General features: G+C 40.6%; 1 protein-coding gene across 7 annotated transcripts in view; it reads right to left on the bottom strand.

Moving 5' to 3' along the window:
* Positions 1–8,927: 8,927 nt before the first annotated feature.
* LOC121550096 (collagen alpha-1(XI) chain) overlaps positions 8,928–23,847 on the bottom strand; it is an 84,796-nt gene continuing 69,876 nt past the window's right edge. For all 7 annotated transcript variants that reach the window (XM_041862239.2, XM_041862241.2, XM_041862240.2 and 4 more), the window contains 16 exons: positions 23,576–23,629; positions 23,291–23,344; positions 22,160–22,213; positions 18,620–18,673; positions 17,615–17,722; positions 17,270–17,323; positions 16,902–16,955; positions 16,003–16,110; positions 15,070–15,123; positions 14,910–14,945; positions 14,757–14,810; positions 14,340–14,586; positions 13,041–13,153; positions 11,209–11,277; positions 10,467–10,700; positions 8,928–10,256 (listed from right to left, as the gene is read on the bottom strand). In XM_041862239.2, coding sequence (XP_041718173.1) covers positions 10,110–10,256; positions 10,467–10,700; positions 11,209–11,277; positions 13,041–13,153; positions 14,340–14,586; positions 14,757–14,810; positions 14,910–14,945; positions 15,070–15,123; positions 16,003–16,110; positions 16,902–16,955; positions 17,270–17,323; positions 17,615–17,722; positions 18,620–18,673; positions 22,160–22,213; positions 23,291–23,344; positions 23,576–23,629 — 1,494 coding nt within the window. In that variant the 3' untranslated portion in view covers positions 8,928–10,109. The remainder of the gene's footprint in view (positions 10,257–10,466; positions 10,701–11,208; positions 11,278–13,040; positions 13,154–14,339; positions 14,587–14,756; positions 14,811–14,909; positions 14,946–15,069; positions 15,124–16,002; positions 16,111–16,901; positions 16,956–17,269; positions 17,324–17,614; positions 17,723–18,619; positions 18,674–22,159; positions 22,214–23,290; positions 23,345–23,575; positions 23,630–23,847) is intronic.

The following is a 23,847-nucleotide window of genomic DNA, read 5'->3' as shown; positions in this document are numbered from 1 at the left end:
ATTCAAACCAGCATCATTTTAATTACCATATGTTGGCTAAACATTGACATGATTGACATGTGTCACTATTGGTGTCTTTTGCTAGGCACATGAGGTTTGTCATGGCTGCTAGGGTTGGGGGCACATGTAACGCAATGTTAAAAGGACCCTGAACCAAGCAGTCAAATGAGGAAAACAAGTGATTTTGACTTAAATGAATTATACACATTTTATGAATTATACAAACACTAATTTTAAATAGCATTGGGGTCCTGTGTAGAGTGCCATAGAAGTTGTAAAAATATATAATATGGGCACCTTCAGACTATTCAAGGTGTTTTGAGAGGAACCGATTGGCCATGCACAAAGGGGTGTTACTGTAAATATTGGTTACCTTCATAAAAATATGTATATTTCTTGCAAAATCATTACATATGTCTATGATAATATTCTAATTCATAAACAGACCTATATGGTATGAATGATTAGGAGACAGATGTTAGATTCTTATATGTAAAAATAACTTGCTTAGCTCAAGTGGTCTCTGTGCAATAAGAATAAAATATCAAACGTTTTACAAATGCCCCCGCTCTCCCCTATCATATGACATACATCTAATGTCCACCGGCCAACCCTCTCTCAACACTATGATACTGAACAGTACTATGGTCCCAATCTAGGCTACTGTAAAACAGTACTGTTGTACCTCCCCCACTGAGACAGACCACAGCTTTAGTAAAGGACACATCCTCCTCCTTTTGTTTTCTCACTGTCTCTCTCTCTCCTTCCCTTCCTCTCTCTATACACACAATGCATAGTAGCTCTCTGTGATAAGGTGCACTTGTGGTGTTTTTCATTAGTACAAAGTTCTGGTGTGTGTGTGTGTGTGTGTGTGTGCATGCCTGTGTGCGCATGTGTTGAAGCTCAAGTCAGATCCTCTTCACAAAAAGCCCTTTCTGCAGGAGAGTGACCATCCACTTCTGTCATCCACCCACACAAGGCTCAAATTAGCCCTTAAACATGTCATTAAAATGTAAACTTTGCCAGTTTAGGGTCACATACTCTGTAATGGCCAATTCATCTTATCTTAATAATGGCTGAAACGGAGCGAATGGAATGACATCAAACAAAGGGAAACCATGTTTGATGTATTTGATACCATTCCACTGATTCCGCTCCAGCCATTACCACGAACCCGTCCTCCCCAATGAAGGTCTCACCAACCTCCTGTGCATCTTAACTGCTGAGGCATCCAGTGCCTCGCAATTCTTTCATGTATTAATTTTATTCCTACTAGCACTGACTTTGCTAATAGCTACTTTATTGAGGTAAAATGTACTTGCTATGACTGAGAAATGTGGTTGTCCCCCCTAGCTATTTTAAGATTAATGCACTGACTGTAAGTCGCTCTGCTTAAGAGCATCTGCTAAATGACTAAAATGTAAATGTACAATTTAAATAATAATTATATAATAATAATAATAAATGTTTTCTGAGGATGGCAGGTAGCCTTGCGGTTAGAGCGTTGGTCCAGTAACAGAAAGGTCGCTAGTTTGAATCTGACAAGGTGAAAAATATGTTGATGTGCCCTTGAGCAAGGCACTTAACCCTAATTTCTCCAGGGTCACCATGGATAACGGCTGAGCGTGGCCATGACCCCGCTCTCCGAGGCCATGACCCCACTCTCCATGACCCCACTCACCCCTAGCCTTCATAAGAAAATGTGTCGTCATATTAAAATTGAAATGTGAACAAGATGTGCTCCGTCTTCTGTCCAGAGGGGGTTCTCTCGGTGAAGACGTTCTAATTCTCCACCTCAGATAGCTATATACAGTGCCTTCACAAAGTATTCACAACCCTTGACTTGTTCCACATTTTGTTGTGTTATCATTTAAAATGGATAAAATGTAGATTTTGTGTCATTGATCTACACACAATACCCCAATGTCAAAGTGGAATTATGTTTTTAGAAATGTTTACAAATTAATTAAAAATGAAAAGCTGAAATGTTTTGAGTCAGTAAGTATTCAACCTCTTTATTATGGCAAGCCTAAATAAGTTCAGGAGTAAAATTTTGCTTAACAAGTCACATAATAAGTTGTGTTTAGTAGTGTTTAAAATGATTTTTAAATGACTACCCGATCTCTGTACCCCACACACACAATTATCTGTAACGTCCCAGTAAATTTCAAACACAGATTCCACAAAGACCTGTTGGTAGATGGGTAAAAAAAAAAAGCAGAATTGAATATCCCTTTAAGCATGGTGCAGTTATCAATTACACTTTGGATGGTGTATCAATAAACCCAGTCACTACAAAGATACAAGCGTCCTTCCTAACTCAGATGCCGAAGACAAAGGATGCCAATGGTGATTTTAAAACAGTTACGGAGTTGAATGGCTGTGATAGGAGATAACTGAGGATGGATCAACAACATTGTAGTTACTCCACAACACTAACATAAATAACAGAGTGAAAAGAAGGAAGCCTGTACAAAATAAAAATATTCCAAAACATGTATCCTATTTGCAATAAGGCACTAAAGTAATACTGCAGAAAATGTGGCAAAGTAATTAACTTTTTGTACTGAATACAAAACGTTATGTTTGGGCAAATCCAACACAACACATTACTGAGTACCACTCTTCATATTTTCAAGCATGGTGTTGACTGCATCATGTTATTGGTAAGCTTGTCATCAGCAAGGACTAGGGAGTTTTTTTAGGATAAAAATAAATGGAATAGAGCTAAGCACTGGCAAAATCCTAGAGGAAAACTTGGTTCAGTCTGCTTTCCGACAGACACTGGGAGACAAATTTACCTTTCTGCAAGACAATTACCTAAAACACAGGGCCACATATACACTGAAGTTGCTTACCAAGACGACATTGAATGTTCCTGAGTGGCCTAATTACTGTTTTGACTTCAATCGGCTTGAAAATCTATGGCAAGATTTGAAAATGGCAGTCTAGCAATGATCAACAACCAACTTGACAGAGCTTGAAGAATTGTTTAAAGAATAATGGGCAAATATTGTACAATCCAGGTGTGCAAAGCTCTTAGAGACTTACCCATAAATACTCACAGCTGTAATCGCTGACAAAGGTGATTCTAACATGTATTGACTCAGGGGGTTGAATACTTATCTAATCAAGATATATTAGTGTTTTATTTTTCATTAAGTTTAAAAGAAATGTTAGAATTTTTCTTCCACTTTGACATTACAGAGTATTTTGTGTAGATCATTGACAAAAAATGACAATTAAATCAATTTTCATCCCACTTTTTAACACAGCAAAATTTGGAAATAGTCAAGGGGTGTGAACACTTTCTGAAGGCACTGTAGCTGTCACTGCACACTGCACATCTGAATGGGAGAGATAGATTCACAGTCTGCAATCACGTCATATACATAAAAACACTACTGCATTCCAGTCACATCGTGTCTACTAAACACAGAATTGATTTTTCACTCCTCCTATTCGCATGCTCTGACATAACTACGTCTAGGATATATGGGCCCATTCCAAACTAATCGTATTACCCTGCACCGTGCTGAGATGAGGAAGAGAAGATAGAAGTAAAGAAGGAAGGTGATGCCAATATTACTACATGCCCCTTTAATGTGTGTACTGGGGATTCTAAGATCCTTTACGACTCAACCATGTGCATTATGGCTAAGCAGGAGACACTCCAATGAATGCATGATTGAGTGTTGTAATATAACTGTGCTTTACTGTACTGTATGCACTATACCCCATGTGGATGGGATCAGACATTTTAACACCTGTCCTGGCTGACATCATGATGGTATTTTTAAGTAATGGACAACTTTGTAATGTCTGAGTTATAGACTATGAGAACTTCAAAATAGCAGGTATGCTAATTTCTGTGAAACTCTCTATTTCTGTCTCTCACTCACTCTCTCTCTCTCTCTCTCTCTCTCTCACACACACACACACACACACACACACACACACACACACACACACACACACACACACACACACACACACACACACACACACACACACACACACACACACACACACACACACACACACACACACATTGGTAATTGCCCACCCGTCTAAACACACGATTTCCATGGAAATAATCATAATACAAGCTGTTCCAAGACAGGCAGGGTTTGCAACAGGGTTGGGACCCTTGTAGAACCACTCTGCTCTTCTCATACACAAACACGCATTAGTGGGCGTCCTTGGTTTGGCTCCATAGAAATAGTACAAGCCATTATCACAAACTGCTCTCTGTTTTACCTTGTGAAAAAAAGTAATTCTTATTTTGAGATAGAGCAGTATATTGCAAATATTATATCATTATAGTTTTAATTTTTCTTGGCAGATTGTTTTGTTGTCAGGGCTTTCAAGCCTTCAGAAAGCCTTGGAATAATGTAACATGTGGAAAAGAAATGTGAAAAAAGACGATTGGTGATTGAACTTATTTAAATGAGAGTGTGTCTTTGAAGCGATGGCATCGGGACCTTTGTTAGTGGTCCCGGCGGAGCGGCTGTGTTGACAGTCTCTCAGGTTTCTGACAGGAAAAGTGGGAAACCTTGGCGTGTGCCTCAGGGCTTGTTCAGCATCGCTTCGTCTGTTTCTCTGATCAACTCTCCCGTCTTGTTTAAAGTTACCCTTGAAGTCCAACCCGAGGTGTCAGAAAAACAACCACAGACTGGGAAGGAATGGGACCTTATGTACTTGATGTGGAGGAGGATGCCCTTGAGAAGAATGTCAATACCTTGATTTAATAATTTATAATGGCCGTAGTTACATGTCCCCTAAGAGCGGTGAAAAAAAGAATCTCCTGATCTGTGGAAATGTGGCCATATTTCAGCACCTATCCCCTTTACACACACGCACAAGCCCACATGGCCACACACACACACACACACACACACACACACACACACACACACACACACACACACACACACACACACACACACACACACACACACACACACACACACACACACACACACACACACACACACACACACACACACACACACACACACACACACACACACACACACTCACACACACACACACACACACACACTCACACACACAGACACACACACACACACACACACACACACACACACACACACACACACACACACACACACTCACACACACACAGACACACACACACACACACACACACACACACACACACACACACACACACACACACACACACACACACACACACACACACACACACACACACACACACACACACACACACACACACACACACACACACACACACACACACACACACACACACACACACACACACACACACACACACACACACACACACTCACACACACACAGACACACTCACACACACACAGACACACACAGACACAGACACAGACACAGACAGACACAGACAGACACAGAGGTAATTAGAAACATCGACCAGGACAAGTCCACCTTATTCTTTCACTAAGGTAAAGTACAGTGACACTTCAGAGAGGAACAAAAAAAGATCAATACGTACCACTTCTGGAATACCAAACTACAACATATGCTGCAAGGTTAGTAAGATAGCTAACACCAACCTTACTTCACTTGGAAAACACAACTAGCTAGCAGTATTTTCAGTCAAAAGCAGTAAAATAGGCCTATGGAAAACCAGAAAGATATTATTTATCTTTCATTTTCTTCTCATCTTTCTTCGTATCGAACCTGACACAGATTCCCCAACTCAGTTTCCCAGAGGTAGGATTGAAAGCCAGAATGAAACCTAAAGTCATTTCTCCTGTAGCAATATTTATACTGACCAAGCTGGTTCTCTGCATGGGTAATGTAGTGTTTTGGGCTGGGGGGAGGGAGATGGGCCAGAGAGTTAAATATCAAGTGTACATCTGGTGATTTAAGTTAGGCATCTGCCATTTGGATCTGTTCCCTCTATATTCTGCCCCAAATAGAACAGGTGGTTTCAATCTTTGTCTCCCTAAGTCATAGAGATGAATGGAAGATGGGTGCTGGGATAGATGCTGGCTTCAAGGGACATTAACATGGCATCTGTAGAACAAGGCTTATCTGAGGCACTAGTGGAGAGGCAGGAAGCTTGTGATTCCACCGAGACGATGAACAATTTGTCAAGGTCTTCGACAGAGTTTTCCAACAGAAAATCTGAAACTTTCTTATGTGCTTTCTGCCCTTGTCAGAAACAGGCAGGGTGACTACAGGGGGAGACGTCACTGTAGTAGGGGTGTATCTGCCTCGGGGGTTGAGAATGTTATACGTCTAAATGTCTGGGTATTGTGTCCCCATTTAGTCGCTCCCTGCTGAGTACCTTTGTCAGACACCAGGCCCACTGTGACAGTGATGATAGTGTGATCCCTGATGTGCCTCCTGATGTTTTTCCATTCTCCCTCAGGAGGTGAAGTGAAATACTGTCCGGCAAGTACAGAAAACGTGCTTTTTTTTATGGCTTCTCTTCGATCTCAGGGCAACTGGGTGTATTACTGTAGGAAAAACTGTTCATGTGTATCGCTGGGCATTCTAGGTAATTACATACACAGGCTCAGCGAAAACACCACAATGACTCTTTAGTCATACTTTATGTTCTGGAACCCATTTAGACCTAAGTCATGTCTGCACACTGTTAAAATGTGACATTGTTTCCCCTCTCCATGGTTAAAAGGGATATAAATGGACTTGGTGTGTGAAAGTAGCATGGCGAAGATCTTTTACTGGAATTTGCACAATTTTGCTCACATCTATCTAGTCTTGTCAGATCAGAGGTCACTCATCATTAGAAGACTGAACAGACAGAATAGAGGACAGAAGAATGGCCGAATGGATAGAAGGAAAGAAGGAATGAAGGAATGAAGGAATGAAGGAATTGGAAAACCAGTAATCTATTAGCCATAAAATGGACTTTAATTAGTTTAAAATATATATTATGTCAGCACAGAGAAGAAAGAAAAGAGATACATTTTAGTAATTTAGCAGACGCTCTTATCCAGAGCCACTTACAGTTAGTGAGTGCATACATTTTCATACTGGTCCCCCTGGCCCCCCGTGGGAAACGAACCCACAACCCTGGCATTGCAAGCGCCATGCTCTACCAACTGAGCTACAACGGTAGCCTAATATTATGGTTTACAAAGCTTCACAACTAGCTGTCTGTCCCTTAGTTCTGTCTGACCAGAACTGACTCAGTTTTATAAGCTCTGAAAAAAGCTATATTGTTTCTGTTTCACTGTCTGTTGTTCAGAACAGGGCTTTGCGTGCTTGGCACACCCCATGTGTTTCTGACAAACACAATCTTTTATAAAAGAAGTGGTATGGAACAGAGTTTTTCTCTTCACAACGCCGCGGAGAGAGAGAGCGTGTCCTGGTTTTTAGTATCCTCCCTCCGATGGATATTCCCTATGGTTCTCTCTACAAAGACCCAGCTCCAAGAAGAAGAGAAGGAAGACATTCTTTGTTACTTCTGGATGGACTTGTCAATTAATGTGATTCTCTCTGCTTTCTTTGTGGTAGAAAAAAGTTTATATTTCTCGTTTCATGTGAAATTGAATTTTTTGTTGTTGGTCTCAAGTGGTGACAGAAGTCATGAAGATTAATTAGTTGTTTGATCATTTTTCTATTTTCTTGTTTTTGAGATGCCACCCTGTCGAGTCAAATCTAAACTCCAGCGGTTTTGTCCATCGATTGGCATAAAGTTGTTTGATCTCCTTACCCCATTGTTGAAGGAAGGAAACCAGTCTAAGAGAACACAAGTTTGCATTTGTTTTCAAATCAGATCAGTTTTAAATCATGTTTAAAATAAGTGATTATACAAAACACCCCTGGTATAATTGTCCAATATTCTTTTCGCAATTAAGTTGGTTTCTGAACAACTCACTGCAACATTCGATAATAGAACTCATCCAGAGAATGAGGCATTTGAAGAATGTAAAAATCACTACAGAAAGATACAACAATGTAATCTGGATAGAAATAAAAACACATATAGAATCTCAGACTCCACTAGCTATGAAAACACAGTGGAGTAACGACTGTGCTGCGTTTCAACTAAACTTGTTATCTGAAGGGACTGATTGCATGTAGTCTATTACAGTGTATTGTCTACTTGTAATTCCTCAGGGAAAATCAACAATTTAGAAGAATACATTTTTCACTTTACTTTTACGACAGTTATAAAATGTCTCGATTCATCATATAATCAATATATTTTTGTTGTTGTCCAAAACTGTTTCAAAGTTATCTGTTCTTTGGATGGCATCCAAATCCATAGCCAACCAAGAGCATGACATAGGATTTCTGTTGAACTCATCAAAAAGTGAGGCCTAGATATTCATTTCTATTTAAGTTGATTCCTTGTGCACATCGGTTTCCTTAGATAATCAAATTAAGATATTGGAAAGGCTTGATTAACATACTAATGAGATCTTGGATTTACATCAAAAACTTAAATCAACAAGCAAAGTTATAAGGACTTTCTTAATCTCACTGTGAAATCAGCACATTGACAACATCGATAGCATTCAATCTTTTCTGGACGGCTTCTCCAATATGGTGTCCATCCCATAAGTCTTGATGTGTCTGGTGGTAATCTTATTGAACTCAATATAAAGAAAACATCTTCAATTCTTACATCTTATTGAACTCACCATGTAGATGTTAACAAACGTTTGTTTAATTTGTGCATTTACCAGAAAACTATAGCCTTGAAAAGTATTGTCAGTATTGTTCAAATAAAGACAAATTGTTCAGGCTAGAAAGGCCTTTCTGTTGCTAATTAATTTAGAAGATTCACACAACCTCCATATAAAATGGTGACGTGTTTTACACAACAATACAATTCATAGTAGTACATTGATGCAACATCCCAAGTCCTCTCTCTTTTACATAATAAAATGTAAAACAAACAATGCAGACATTCCATTCACTGTTGTTTAGAATCCAGTTTTAATATTTAAATGAACCATTAAAAGCACATTAAAACATTTTCTCATTTTAGTTACAAAAATGGGTCACCTAAAGGTCTTATCATTGCATTCACAGAAGGATCTGAACAGAAGATGTCTAACCGATAAGTATTTCTTTCTTAAAAAATTCCCCACCCAAAATATATAAACTTAATTGTTTAACCAAGATATATACAGGGCATAACATCCATGGATCTTATGGTTATCAAGAAAGTTTGAGGTATACGACCAAAAATTAAAACTGACAGAAAATTTAAAAAAACAAAAAAATGATATTAAAAAAAAAAATACTTAAATAAAAAGAAGAATGAATGCCATGATTGCTTTAATACAAGCACAGAATCATAACATTAGTGGGCTATGTTGCGATACGAGAGCTGGTGAGATTCTTCCAGTTGTTTTACCTATGGTCTTGAAGGGCAAAACTGCAAATAACCTAGAGCTTTGGATGGTCAATATATACAAAGGGGATACATTATCATTAGAAATAGGGAATCGTTTGAATACTCATTTTATTTGCTTCATAACAGGTACACAGTATTTATTCATCAACAAAATATCATAATTATTTATTTCTCTCTGTCTGTCTTTATTCATTTCATTAACTTATATATATATTTTGTTACGAACATTGAAATTAAGAGCCAGATGCGATTCTGATACACATGCAAGTTTTGAAAGTGGATTCAGAAATAACAGATTGTACAAAATAATAATTACAGTTTTTTATTATCAAAATACACCTTCTTTCTTAGCACCTCTTTATTTTGTTGTTTGAACAAGCACCATTGTAGTCATTTTTTTTTGTACAGCACCTGGAGAATCCAGAAAAGAGGTGTCTCTCGCCTTTCGACCTCCCTCATTTTTCTCCTGTTCACCCTTCTCTGCCACGCCTTCAAATGTCCTTCACCTTTGCTCCATAACAGTTTTAAGTCATGTGATTCTAGCCCTACAAGGGCAACAAGTATTTTTCTAGGTAATACATACATACATGGCAAGACATGTTCGCTACACCATCTTTTATTCAAAACTTGCATGTGGCATGGAAAAGGGTGGGGGGCTGGGTTGGGGGGTTTGGTGGTATCCAAAATGTCTTGACTTTCTTTCTGACCCCGCCAAGTTTTTTTTGTTTTGTTTTTTTAGTTAGCCAAGGAAGCAGACTGGACCCACTTCAAATCCAAACTTCTGGCTGGCATCTCCAAAGTCATTCAACATGACATCGATGATGGGAACTTGATCGATTTTGGGAGTATTAATCTCCATCACAGTCTTTCCGTAGCCCTTCCTCGTCTGTAAAGAGACAATGGGGAAAAAACATTAGACAGTGTGCTTTCAGCAGTCAAATACAACCTTACTGGAGCTATCAAACAAGTCCAACAAAACAATCAATGGGGCATTTACATAAGTGGCAACTATAGGGTTGCAAAATTCCAGAGACTTTTGCAAAAGTACTTGAACTATCACTATTACAGACAGGAAGTATCGAGAGGCAGCCCTTACCGCGCATCCGTCTGTTAGGGCCCTGATGTAGGGGTTGTTGTCATAGGATATCTCCTCATCGTTGGATCCTAGGAATCGCAGCACCTTGTCATAGCTGTCGGTGGTCTCATCGTGCCACACCACAGACTGATGGCAGTTATAGGTGAAGTTCTGCCTGGCCGAGGCGGTCAGTAGTTTCAGGAAGGTCATCTGAACCTCGTTTATTGTTTTGCCAGCTGCGTCAACGTATGTAAACTGTTTATTTGAGGAAGGGGTGAGAGCAAACAGAAAATAGATTTAGAGGTCAGAAATTGAAGCATGGGATTGGATACAATGTACTGATTAGAAGTGTTCTATCCCAAGAGTTCTTATCAAACATCTTGTTATACAATCTCTCTCTCAGACAATGGCCAAATTGAGTCTTAAAGTGGTAGAACATTTTCCTCCTCATCCTTAAGCCTCCTTCTTCATTCCCAAAGTGTATGAAATATGAATGTGATGGGTCTGAAGAGGTCTTATATGAGAGGTCTCGATCCCTTTGTGGCTAGCAACCTGGGGTCACTTCCAGAGACACTCTTGTTTCTGAGTCTATTTGTGGCCTAACTGTCACTTCTGAAGAGCCTCTGTACTGAGAGACAGAAGACAGGGACATGGCAGAGTGGGAGCCTGAGAAATCCTTTTAGTTTAGTATTGTGGAGAGGAGACAATTATTTTTTGAGGAGAGTGGCGGAGGATGAAAGCGTGGAATCGAGTGAGCACTTACTATTTTACCCCGCTTAAATTCACTGAACCACGACCCAGGAATTTCTTTGGGCCATGAAGATATTCTGACCTGTGGAGCCAAACAAATGAAGAACATAAGTACTGACAAGAACACTGAATGCAACTGGTTCCTGGAATTGAAGAGCTGGTTCCTGGATTTCCGTTTTGTTAAGTACAATTTGCAGCTAGATACCCCTTCCCTCAGATCTTAACATACAGGATAATCACTACAGTACAGTGCCTTGCAAAAGTATTCACCCCCCTTGGCGTTTTTCCTATTTGTTGCATTACAACCTGTAATTTAAATGGATTTTTATTTGGATTTCATGTAATGGACATACACAAAATAGTCCAAATTGGTGAAGTAAAATGAAAAAAATAACTTGTTAAAAAAAATTAAAGACAATATATAACAGAAAAGTGGTGCGTGCATTTGTATTCACCCCCTTTGCTATGAAGCCCCTAAATAAGATCTGGTGCAACCAATTACCTTCAGAAGTCACATAATTAGTTAAATAAAAGTCCACCTGTGTGCAATCTAAGTGTCACATGATCTGTCACATGATCTCAGTATATATACACCTGTTCTGAAGGGCCCCAGAGTCTGCATCACCACTAAGCAAGGGGCACCACCAAGCAAGCGGCGCCATTAAGACCAAGGAGCTCTCCAAACAGGTCAGGGACAAAGTTGGAGAAGTACAGATCAGGGTTGGGTTATAAAAAAAGATCAGAAACTTTGAACATCCCACGGAGCACCATTAAATCCATTATTAAAAAATGGAAAGAATATGGCACCACAACAAACCTGCCAAGAGAGGGCCGCCCACCAAAACTCACGGACAAGGCAAGGAGGGCATTAATCAGAGAGGCAACAAAGAGACCAAAGATAACCCTGAAGGAGCTGCAAAGCTCCACAGTGAAGATTGGAGTATCTGTCCATAGGACCACTTTAAGCCATACACTCCACAGAGCTGGGCTTTATGGAAGAGTGGCCAGAAAAAAGCCATTGCTTAAGAAAAAAATAAGCAAACACGTTTGGTGCTCGCCAAAAGGCATGTGTGAGACTCCCCAAACATATGGAAGAAGGTACTCTGGTCAGATGAGACTAAAATTAAGCTTTTTGGCCATCAAGGAAAATGTCTGGCCCAAACCCAACACCTCTCATCACCCCGAGAACACCATCCCCATTGTGGTGGCAGCATCATGCTGTGGGGACGTTTTCTTTTTTTTGGTCTTATTTCTTGTTTGTTTCACAATAAAACATATTTTGCATCTTCAAAGTGGTAGGCATGTTGTGTAAATCAAATGATACAAACCCCCCCAAAAATCAATTTTAATTCCAGGTTGTAAGGCAACAAAATAGGAGAAGTGCCAAGGGGGTGAATACTTTCGCAAGCCAGTATAGTCAATATTTGACACCTAAGTATGTGTATATCAGTTTGTTTCTGTTTGTATTCAGTTTATGTCTATACTGCATGTCTTGACAATTACAAATGTCAATTCCAACCTTTTAGTTCAATGCATCTTCAATGCATTTTGTTCATGTCTTTAAATTTTTACATTTCACAGAGAATACAGTATGAATGTAAATGACAAATTCACAAGATCATCACAAAACAAGATCAAATGGGTATTTTTGAAAGTTAGAAGTTAATGGCCAAGCAGTGAACCCATCAAACATCACCAAACATGCATCTCCCAGTCTCACAGCCTTGACTAGCATATGAATGAATACATCAGTACATTATCTAGAATTGAACAAGACTATGGCTTGACTTGACTTGACAGTACAGTATGTGCAGGTCTCTTGGAGGAAATAAAAATGCCACTCACTCCACTGGACTTCTTATCTGGGTAGATACAGGTCTCTCCTCCAGCCGTGAAGTTACAGTAGACAGAGAAGGAGTCCCCTGAGCATCCCTGGTTAGGATCTATCCAGTACTCGCCTGTGGAAAAAAACCAATGAATCAATTAAATACCTGAATCTTTAGTTCTCTCTAGTTCTACAATTCCACCAAGAACATAAAACAAAACATTTCAAAACCAAACACGTTTAACTTGAGACTTAACCCAATGGGTCCCACCACGACGCTTGCGCAATTTGGACTTCTAACCCCTTTTAAACATCATGTGTTTGTGCTACAGACTAGGTTGTATCATTGGATTCGTATATTTCTTCTGCATCCGTTGGTACCAATCATTCGTCTGTGTGATTAACGGGGGCTGAGCTAGAGCGGTGTTTGTGAAACAAGTGCGGATCCTGAAGTGGCCCGGGGCCAGGTCTTTTTACAAAAACGTCTGTAGAGAATGGTTTGAGCAATCTTTTATTATTGACATTTGTCAGGAAAACTCATGAATGCAACTGTTTATGTCAAATTGTTTTGTGTTCTACATGTTGCCCTGGTTGTCCTGACAAGAAAATGGTAAAATACTTATTTCATTGTGAGGCTAAATATAAGGGCTGGACATTCAGATAAATGAAAGTCAGATAAATGAAAAGCCGACTTTTGCTGGGGTCTCGGGACTGATAAGGTTAAACTGTGCTATGACATCTATGTGTTTAAATCATGGAAAACGAAAGATTATGTAAATACTGTAGCAAAACCATTCTACTACATGTTATACATCCACTATACTATTTTATTATCATCTTAAAGAGATAAAAAGGAATATGTTCAGCAACAACGGATCTTCAGTTTGCTTAGAAATAACTTAAAAAGGTCAAAGAAGGACCTGACATTTCTCTTGCATCAATTATGGACGGTCTGTTGAATGTTAAGTATAACCCCAATGAGGCCTTGTTCTCAGTGGTATTCACCACAGCAACACACTCTACCTGCAAAAATAGAATCTACACCCCCAATAGCACTGCTATAAAATAAGCAAACACAGTCAAAGACTGTATTGTAGTATTGTAATATTGTAATGTAATAATGCACAATGTTTTCTTTGATGTAATGTTGTATCCCTGTTTGGACCCCAGGAAGAGTAGCTGCTGCCTTGGCAACAGCGAATGGGGATCCTAATAAACTACTAAATACTAAAGACGTCCTTATTTGGCTCAACAAAATTGCCTCCAATCACAGCCATAACATTAGCATATTACCCATGATCCCCCTCTCTGTGACTCACCGTCAGGGAACTCTGGGTGGGCGAGCTGCAGGTCTTTGCAGGTCCTGGCTGGGTTGTTCTGTGTGCCCATGGGGTACTTCATCCTCTCAATGTCCTGTTTGAGGTTGTTGAGCGAACCGAAGATGTCCTCCATGCCCTCTCCGTAGTCCATCATGGTACCTGCCGCGTCCGCCTGCATGTCTGCGTGTCTGCGGTTCTTCTTGGGAGACTGGATGGGCAGTGGCTGGATCACCTCACCAGGGGGACCCTGTCGAGCAGAGAGGAAGAAGGAAAATATTGGTACGGAATCCGATAGTGTGACATCGTATGCATCAGATCGTTTTCTAGAAATAACCCTTTTGAATTTCAGCTAATAACGGAAATGCCTTATTTTCGGTCTTATAGTGGACACCAAAGGAATATTATGTTAATACTCACAGGAGGACCAGGGGGACCGATCGTACCGGTGTCACCCTTCTGACCAGCAGGACCCTGGAAAGAACATAGAGATATAAGCATGTTGTTAACTTTGGATCTCACAAACACTCCTTTTTCACCAGTTGAAACAAAGAGTGGTTGAATAGATCTTACCGATGAACCCTTAGCTCCCTTGGGACCTCCAGGACCCTGGAAGAGACAGCAAAGACACACAATGAACAAATAGCAGAGGACTATGTTTTAACATTATTGTGATATTTGAACTATGAAAGTATACTATTAATAAAACTGAGAAAGCAGGGGACAGTCTTACAGGCAGGCCTGGAGGACCAGGGGGACCGAGAGGACCTGAAGATCCACTAATACCCTGTGAAGAAGAGACCAGACATCAGTGGGAGAAAGAGTGGTAGATTGCAAGAGAAACATTAAAAATCTCTAGCAGCGTTTTAATGGGTCCTGAAATGTTTATTTTCTATCTCATTGGGCTATTTTTGTGACAAATATAGCTCAACAGACGATGCCAGTTTCTCAAGCCTAAAATAGAGACAGATAGACTGAGACAGATGTTTTTTCCCCACCATTCCTCGAAGACAGAGAAAAGGGACATTACAATTTCATTAGGCTTAATCTAAAGACGTTTATCCATTCCATCTCCTTAAATCACAGAGTAAGGCTGCTGAAAGGCTGCGTCTCAAATTGCATATTCACTCAATCTGCAATGTTTATTTAAAAATGGATGAGCTCCTTAATGTGGAGCTTCATCAGGCTAGAGCCCGTTTGAGTCCTGCTTAACATTTCTAACTCCCAGAAATAAAGATGGGTTTGGAATATAGAAAAATGTATATCTGATGAGGCTGGGAGAGAAATACGACATTAACAGAATGCCACAGAATGCAGAGCATTAGAAGCACTGTAATGGACGTTACATTAGTTTTTAACGGATAGAATTCCCTTTGAAAGACTAATCCTGCCCCAAGAAGGCAAAGCTTGTATATTTGTACAGTACTGTATATGATTAATGGTCAAGTCAAGTCAGTATTAATTTAGGAATAGCATATACTCAATGCATAAGTCTATACGGTGCATTGGAGTGCTAGCTGCACAATATAAAGCATATCATGTATCATTATAAACAACTTTCTCAGTGAACTGTAGGTGGCTGCAATCAGACCAATGGCATTGTACTTCCTGGTGGAGGGCAAATAGGTTGACGAATGGTAAGGTGATGAGGTCATTAATCACTTACGCCATCGCCCTTGCCTCCAGGAGAACCCTGGGGTCCAGGCAAGCCTCGGTCTCCCTTCTCTCCCTGCTCGCCAGGGGGTCCAATCAGACCAATCAGACCTGGATGACCCTGGAGGACACACACATACACACAAAACAAGAGTCATGAGGACTGGAAAAATTTAGAATACACAGGATACATACAGTCAAAACATTTAAAGATGATTCCATGCCTTGCATCAGTACAACCCTGCTATAACCGCACCATTCAATCAAGTGAAATACAAATCAGCTGCAAAATATGAACATTATTCCACAAATCTGAAAGCATTTTAAACCAAACATTTTTGGGGGACTTACAAAATAATTTATCTGAATTTCTCTGTAACTGGGGACAATATTCACAACAACGATGCTGGAAAGTATGGGCACCTTAACCAGTCCCATTGACTTGAAAGCATGAAAAATAGCCTAATGAAAAGCTACCCATTGTGTCCTTTTAAACCAATCCCTGTCAATCCTTCTTTCATTTTTTTTTGGGGGGGGGGGGAAGCCATTACTGCAGTGCTATGTGCTGCATTACTGACTTTCAAACCCTTAGTCCACTGGCAGAGCTGATGCTGTGTATTAAATGGAGATGGCTACCAGCTTTCTTCAAATGTCACTTTTAGTTTACTGAGTAACATAAAAAACAACTGTATCTGCATAGTGATAAAGCATGTTTCAAATGTATTGCTGTACCGAAATAAGAGAAGAGAAGAGCTGGTTATAGGGTTCAGGTGAGGGGAGCTCTAGGTCCCATCCCAGCCATGCTCATAGTCATGGTCTCCAGCCCACTACAAGTTGAACTCCCAACCCCTTCTGGGATCAGAGAAATCAAATCAACAAGCTCTTTGGGACGGGAAATTGAGGCGAGCTCACCTTTTCACCCTTGGTCCCGGGGTCACCCTTCAGACCTGGGAGACCAGGGGGTCCCTAATTATCACAGAGAGACAAGAGGGTTAGAAATCAATTACAACACCACAGTAGAGAAAGATAGAAAGAGAAGGAGAGTGAGAGAGAGAGAGAGAGAGAGAGAGAGAGAGAGAGAGAGAGAGAGAGAGAGAGAGAGAGCTAGAGAGAGAGAGAGAGAGAGCTAGAGAGAGAGAGAGAGAGAGAAGAGAGAGAGGAGAGGAGAGAGAGAGACAGAGGGAGAGAGAGACTAGAGAGAGAGAGAGAGAGAGAGAGAGAGAGAGAGAGAGAGAGAGAGAGAGAGAGAGAGAGAGAGAGGACACATTATCTCTGCTCACCATAGGTCCAGGTGGGCCGTCTTGTCCAGAAGAACCAGGAAGTCCTTGTTCACCCTGAGAAGAGAAAAGCCATCCAATTATAGACCAGCATTACAGCCTGCTATAACTCTTATGGACTCATATTGATTTCATGTGCCCGGCACCATGATTAATTGCAGGAATACCACAAAAAAGTGTGTTCAAATAAACAACTGAAATGTATAGAGTACAAGCCAAATGGGACTATCGATTATTCCATGAGCACTGTTGTCATACTGCTTAAGGGCTGTTTGGTCTCTCTCCGTGTGTTTGTGTGTGTGTGTTTGTGTGTGTGTGTGTGTGATGAACGTTGGATCTCGGACTTACAACGGGGCCAGGGATTCCACGCAGACCTTCTGGACCGGGCTTTCCCGAGGGCCCCTGTGGGCCGACAGGGCCAGTTTTACCTGGGGGTCCCTCGGCTCCAGACTCACCCTGTAGGAAGGGACAAGATTGTCACAATGACATAACTCTACATGACGTCCACAAGTCATTTCCATCTGGTTTGGTTGATCAAAATAAACACAAGTGATACCATGTAAACAGGATCTCTTTATGTGTTCATATTTCTGATCTACAGTTCATTGAAAAACCCTAACAACAGATGGTAAAATAACAGGGTGCTTATCAACTTGACATCCTTGCTGTGTGTACTGTCAAAGAGCCATACCTTCTGCTGTTCTGAGCTTCAGATGAATGTATCCTATGCTAGTGTAGCTTACTGTTATGTTGATGCACTCCCCTGCTCACAAAGTGGCATGGCTAACATCTGAAGGGTTTGATAACAACGGGACACTGCAATTGATTTCAAACAACAATCCCCAATCTAAACCACAGCTTTACAAAAGAGTGGGATATGTTTTTGAGATGAAATTGGATAGCGTTCCACGGGTAGGGCTATACACAACTGGCAAGGGGGAGGGAGATGAGGGGAGAGAGATGAGGGGAGAGGGAAGGGAGATGGGAGGGAGATGAGGGGGGGATTAGGGGAGAGGAAGGGAGATGGGAGGGAGATGAGGGGAGAGAAGTGGGAGATGAGGGGAGGGAGATGAGAGGAGGGGGATGAGGGGAGAGGGGAGGGAGATGAGAGGAGGGGGATGAGGGGAGAGGGGAGGGGGATGAGGGGAGAGGGGAGGGAGATGAGAGGAGGGGGATGAGGGGAGAGGGGAGGGAGATGAGGGGAGGGAGATGAGAGGAGGGGGATGAGGGGAAAGGGGAGGGAGATGAGGGGAGAGGGGAGGGAGATGAGGGGTGAGGCATGGGGGGCTAGCTGGAGTCTGGAGTTGCTGAGGCTGCTCTCTGGGTAAAGGCTGAATTGATTTTCTAGGTTACCTTGGCGCCCTTCTCTCCTTGTCTGCCCTCTGCACCGGCAGTTCCTGGGGGGCCCTGGGGAGGACGAGAAGACACGCTTTAGCATCACACAGCAGTGTGTGTGTGTGTGTGTGTGTGTGTGTGTGTGTGTGTGTGTCATGTCTATTAGTCAGTGTATGTGTGTGTGCATGTGCAGAGTCAACAACAACATTGTGAGGTCAGTAATTCAGGTGAATTGTAACAATTTGTTACTGTGACATGCATCCATTTGACATCAATCACACACACACCAGTAAGAACCCAGTGTTGTGTTTGCAGTGCAATATTTCAATGGCTTCAACTGAGTAATGAGGAAAGGAGACGCTGCTTGAACAAACTCTTGGCTACAGGGCTGTACTAATAAAAATAAACCAAAGACAAAGTGGAATCAAACACCGCAGACATAATATCAACTCTAAAATAAGTGATTCCTGAATGAGAGGTTGATAATCACATTAAGAAATCCATCAGCCAGTCCATATCTAGTAATTCCACTTTTTCCCCCCAAGAACATTCTCATTCAATCCAACACTGATGAAAACTGTATTAGTGATCAAATGTCCTTGAAAAGTCTACCTCAATCTTCCAGAAAGTTTGTAAAGATCTGTTTGACTGAATGAGAGTGGACATGCTTTGTGAACTGAACTTCTTACTGAACGACCTGACACACACACATGCACACACACCTCTCCCTCTCTAGTCTCCAATCACTTCAAGGTTTTCCAGTTCATCTGCTCTCTCTGGCCATCTCTCCGAGGCCTAAAGCTGTCTCTTTCAACTACACAAGGGGTCCTCACATCAAAACCACATGCAGTCCACAGAGAGGACCCACTCTTCTCTGATCAGACAGTATGGGAAGGCAGGGGTTGGCAGCAGGGCAGCAGGGATGTTTTGACTGACTGCCCATGTAGAGATGTGGTCAAACAGGGCAGCATCTGCATCGTTTCTCTCCTTTTATCCTCGCTGGAAGTGTTGTGAACAACGGGTCAAAAAGTGTCTGTTTATTTCTGTCAGTGAACATGATGCTGCTACCAAACGTCTAAATCCCTACTGCATCTGACATGTATGTTGTCTGTTTATTTCTGTCAGTGAACATGATGCTGCTACCAAACGTCTAAATCCCTACTGTAGCTGATGTGTATGTTGTCTTTTCTATGGGAGGTATAAATACAGCAGCAGTCTAAAAACTAATGAAGTACTCTAAACTGTAAATGATATGTCACTGTTTATATCATTTTCACCATGAATATCTATAGAGAAAATCATACCATTAGAGCGAATGAACGCACCGATTCCGTATGTGTTTCTGTTGTTCATTAAGAAAAACTTGATTTTAGTCTTGGAGGTGTGTTTTGATATGGCAGTTACTGATGTTTGTCCCCCATGAGACACTGTAGGAACAAAGCCAGTATCACTTCTTCAAAATAGTCAGAATAAATCTATGATAACTTTTTTTTTTTAAACTGTTATTCATTTTGACGTTTTTGACAAAGATGTTTTAGTTGGGCAATTTTACATCTAGCTAAGGTGTTTGGTGCAGTATTTCTCAAGTAAAATAAATTGTGACGTGTTGTTTTATGTGAACAAAGTCAGATCCGCTGCACTGATGGCAAGATCTGTCTCACTGTCTGTGTTCTGTGCTAGGATTGGATAGAGCACAACCACGGCAGCTGTGTATCCTGTTTTAGTGGGCAAGTGTCCAAATCAAAACCCAACCCTCAAGTATGTCATGACGAAGACACTAACAAAACTCTGTTTTGGACGAGACTGACTTTATGACCAAAATTATCCTTTTTACACTTTGTAGTCAATTTTGACACTAGGATAACTGTTTCTGACTAATAGGCCATTTTCTATCAGAGCAGTTGTTTATGGCCTTCAGTTGCACTTTAAGATAAAAACAAATAAGATACAAATAAATAAAGAACTGCTCTGCTGCTAAATGGATTCGGACAGTGCCTGTAGGAGCTGGAGAGAGATTTCAGCTGCATTTTAAATTGCTATGGGCAAACTGCAGAGGAAGCAAAAACACCCTACAAAGTTAAATGCAAAACAACTCTACCCCCAAATGACTGATTCAGAGGAGCAGAATGCCTGGGAGTTGCAGAAGTCGTTCTATGTTACACTTTTTGGGGGAAGGCGATTAAATAACTATGATGATGAAATAGCAGTTTTCCTAACATAATCCCTTGGCCATTAGGAGCTGCATATGCTGATATGATGTTAAATACTCTGAATGTAAATTCCATCAAGCACATTGTGAAAGCAAATGGCGTTTTTGCTACTGCTGTAAAATGCACATATTTTATGCTATTGGCCTTTGCCATAACGCTGTTGCAGAAGATAGCTTGAGATAGTAATTTCCTTGAGAAATTGGGACAATAATTGCTAATTTTCATTTAAAGAAAGAATTTAACACCCGACAAAAAGAAGTTAATGCACTATTTTGGATTCACTAATGTCGGCTCCCTTCAACTAACATTAGCCTACCACAAATGATTTTTCACTTAATTACTTCCCAGGGAACGTCAAAGAGAATTTATATGGCAGTGAATTTATACAGTAAACGTCAGATATGATGGCCCTCGCTGGACAAAGGTCATCATCATAATAAAAGTATTTCAAATTCAATCTAAAACGTTATCTTTGCCTTGGAGACCACCAAAATGTCCAAAACGTCAATTTTTACTGGGTGAACTGAGTCAGTGGCGGCTGACCTGACTGTGTAATGGCATCTCACTACACTACAGCCATTCAATCTAATGTTACTAGCGCCATGCCTTTGTTTGGCCGTGGCTGTCAGTCAAACTAGCCTAGATCAATAGTGTGTCAGGGGAGATATCTCTCTTCCCTCGGCTAGACACAGGTAAATTAGTTTTGGGCCTGACGCTTTTTTTGGGTCTTTTTTTCTAAAGCCTATTTTCAATTTCTCACCGAGAAAAAAAACTATTTCAGACATCAAGCCCTTCATTTCTCTATGGGTTTTGAGATATCTTTCATTTCCATGTACAGACGGCTCAGTGGGCTTTGAGATATCTTTCATTTCCATGTACAGACGGCTCAGTGGCCCTGACCCTGCAAATATCACACATTGTTTTTCTCACCCACTTTTGATGAGAATGAATCATGCAGCTTCTCTGGGGGGAAATTGAGTTGTAGAGTTTGGAGTTATTGTTCAGCGTAAAGAATTCTCACCTGAGGACTATAGGTTTAATCAACAATGACTGGGTGCATTCCATTGTCTGGTTTTATAATAAGATTCATATATTTCATAGAGCTATGTCAATAGGTGTTGGATATGGGACAGTGAGGTTCAGTCACACAATCAAATCTAGGCCAAATGGGGCTTGATCAATGAGTTACGATTAAACGCACAATATAACGTACAATATTGTTCAATCTTTTATCTAATAGGGGTCAAATCTGCAGTATGATGTCATTTCATATAACAAACAGTGATGTTGACGTCTGTGGTGTGTTGGTGGTGATGATGACTATGATGATGAAGATGTTTAGACTTACTCTCTTGCCGGGAGGACCAGGTGGACCAGATTCACCAGATGGACCAGGAGGACCCTGGGATGGACAGAAGAAGAAGAAGAAGAGAAGAGAGGAGGTAAGAGAGTTAGGGGTCTTTATGCACATTAACAGTGTGTTTTGCATAAAGGTATATTAACATGATACAGTATATAGTCATATTCTTTGAAATAGATTGTACAAAACCACCATTATCCTTACAAATAGAGAAATGTGTGACTGCATATTGACATTAGACAAACTGATATCTATTTCTGTAGTCACACACTGTAGTCTGAAATATCACGTCTGTTTTCAGAACCTGCTTCACCCAATTATCTCAGTTAATTGGAAGCAATCATAGCACATTTATGTTTGCATAACCAAATATTTGACGTACAAATAATGAGAAAGTGGAGAATACAACTTTGAGTGGCTAGGAATTTACAGAATTATTCAACTGTGTGATGTGGTTTATATTGAAACTCTACACTGTTAATCAGAGAATGGGAAATGCATGTTCTCCCTTTCAAAGTCAAACGTCACTGAGCCATGAAAAAACTTTATTATACTTTAACTTCAAATGACACTTTACATAACACCTTACTCTGAGCCAACTCACACACATACACAAACATGACCTCATTCCTATTGCATTTAAAGAGTCAATTAAAGTTTCCTTTTATTTTCCTGGCACTTGCAAATACCATTTACATCCATTAATGTTAATAAGTATCGTAATTCACACCCTCACAAAGGCTTGAATCATCTGATTTGTTGTTCATATTTCTAATTAAAATCTATAAAATGTATAAACAGACTCATATACTGTACTAGACCTTAAGAAGTAAATTATATGTTTCAATGTTCACTATTGCAGGTACTTATTCACAAATAAAATTTATGGGAATGTACTACAGGCCAAGCACACAAGGGACTTTAGCGGTTATGCTAAATGGGATAGGCTAGGCTATTTGTATAGACCATTAGGACAGACTAATAGTAAATGGTGATGGTAATGCGCTCATACAGTCGCCCGCTATCATGCTGCATACTGTAAACCAGAGCTATATAGTCATGCAGAGTTTTCAGTCCCCTTGTTGTTGTGTTAATGATATTTATGACATATGGACTTACAGGCTGACCAGATTCACCATCCTCTCCTTTCTCTCCCGCAAAGCCATCAGTTCCCTAGGGAGAAGAGATATGAACATGTGAGCTGGATCACCATGATCTAATTCCACTACAGATTACCAGTACTGGTAGCACTTGGATTCACTTTCCACATACAGTACACGCTTCAACTGGCATTACAACAACGATGAAGACTGACGCTGAAGGTAATGGTAATAGTGGGATCTTTACAGTTGAATTAGTTGTATAATGATATAATAAGGCATTCATCAAAAGTGTGATACTTACAGCAACACCAGCTTCACCGGGTGGACCAGGGTCTCCAGGGAAACCAACCGGCCCCTGAAAGGTGAAGGAGAGTCAGGAGAACAAATACAACACCAGTATAATATTATCTATAATATACAAAATACTACAATCTTCAACATAAGTGGCCAAGACCTACACCATCTGGTTTGTTTCTAATGGTTGTCATTAATCTGATGATGAGAGGTGGAGCTTTTTCAATAGACCATATCAACTGTCAAAGGCACTTTGTGTAACCTTGGCTCCCTGATGCT

This window comes from Coregonus clupeaformis, chromosome 34 (genome assembly GCF_020615455.1).
Source record: "Coregonus clupeaformis isolate EN_2021a chromosome 34, ASM2061545v1, whole genome shotgun sequence".
Classification (NCBI taxonomy): domain Eukaryota; kingdom Metazoa; phylum Chordata; class Actinopteri; order Salmoniformes; family Salmonidae; genus Coregonus; species Coregonus clupeaformis.
Note: the sequence above shows the minus strand (reverse complement) of the source record. Positions and strands in the feature narration are given on the sequence as shown.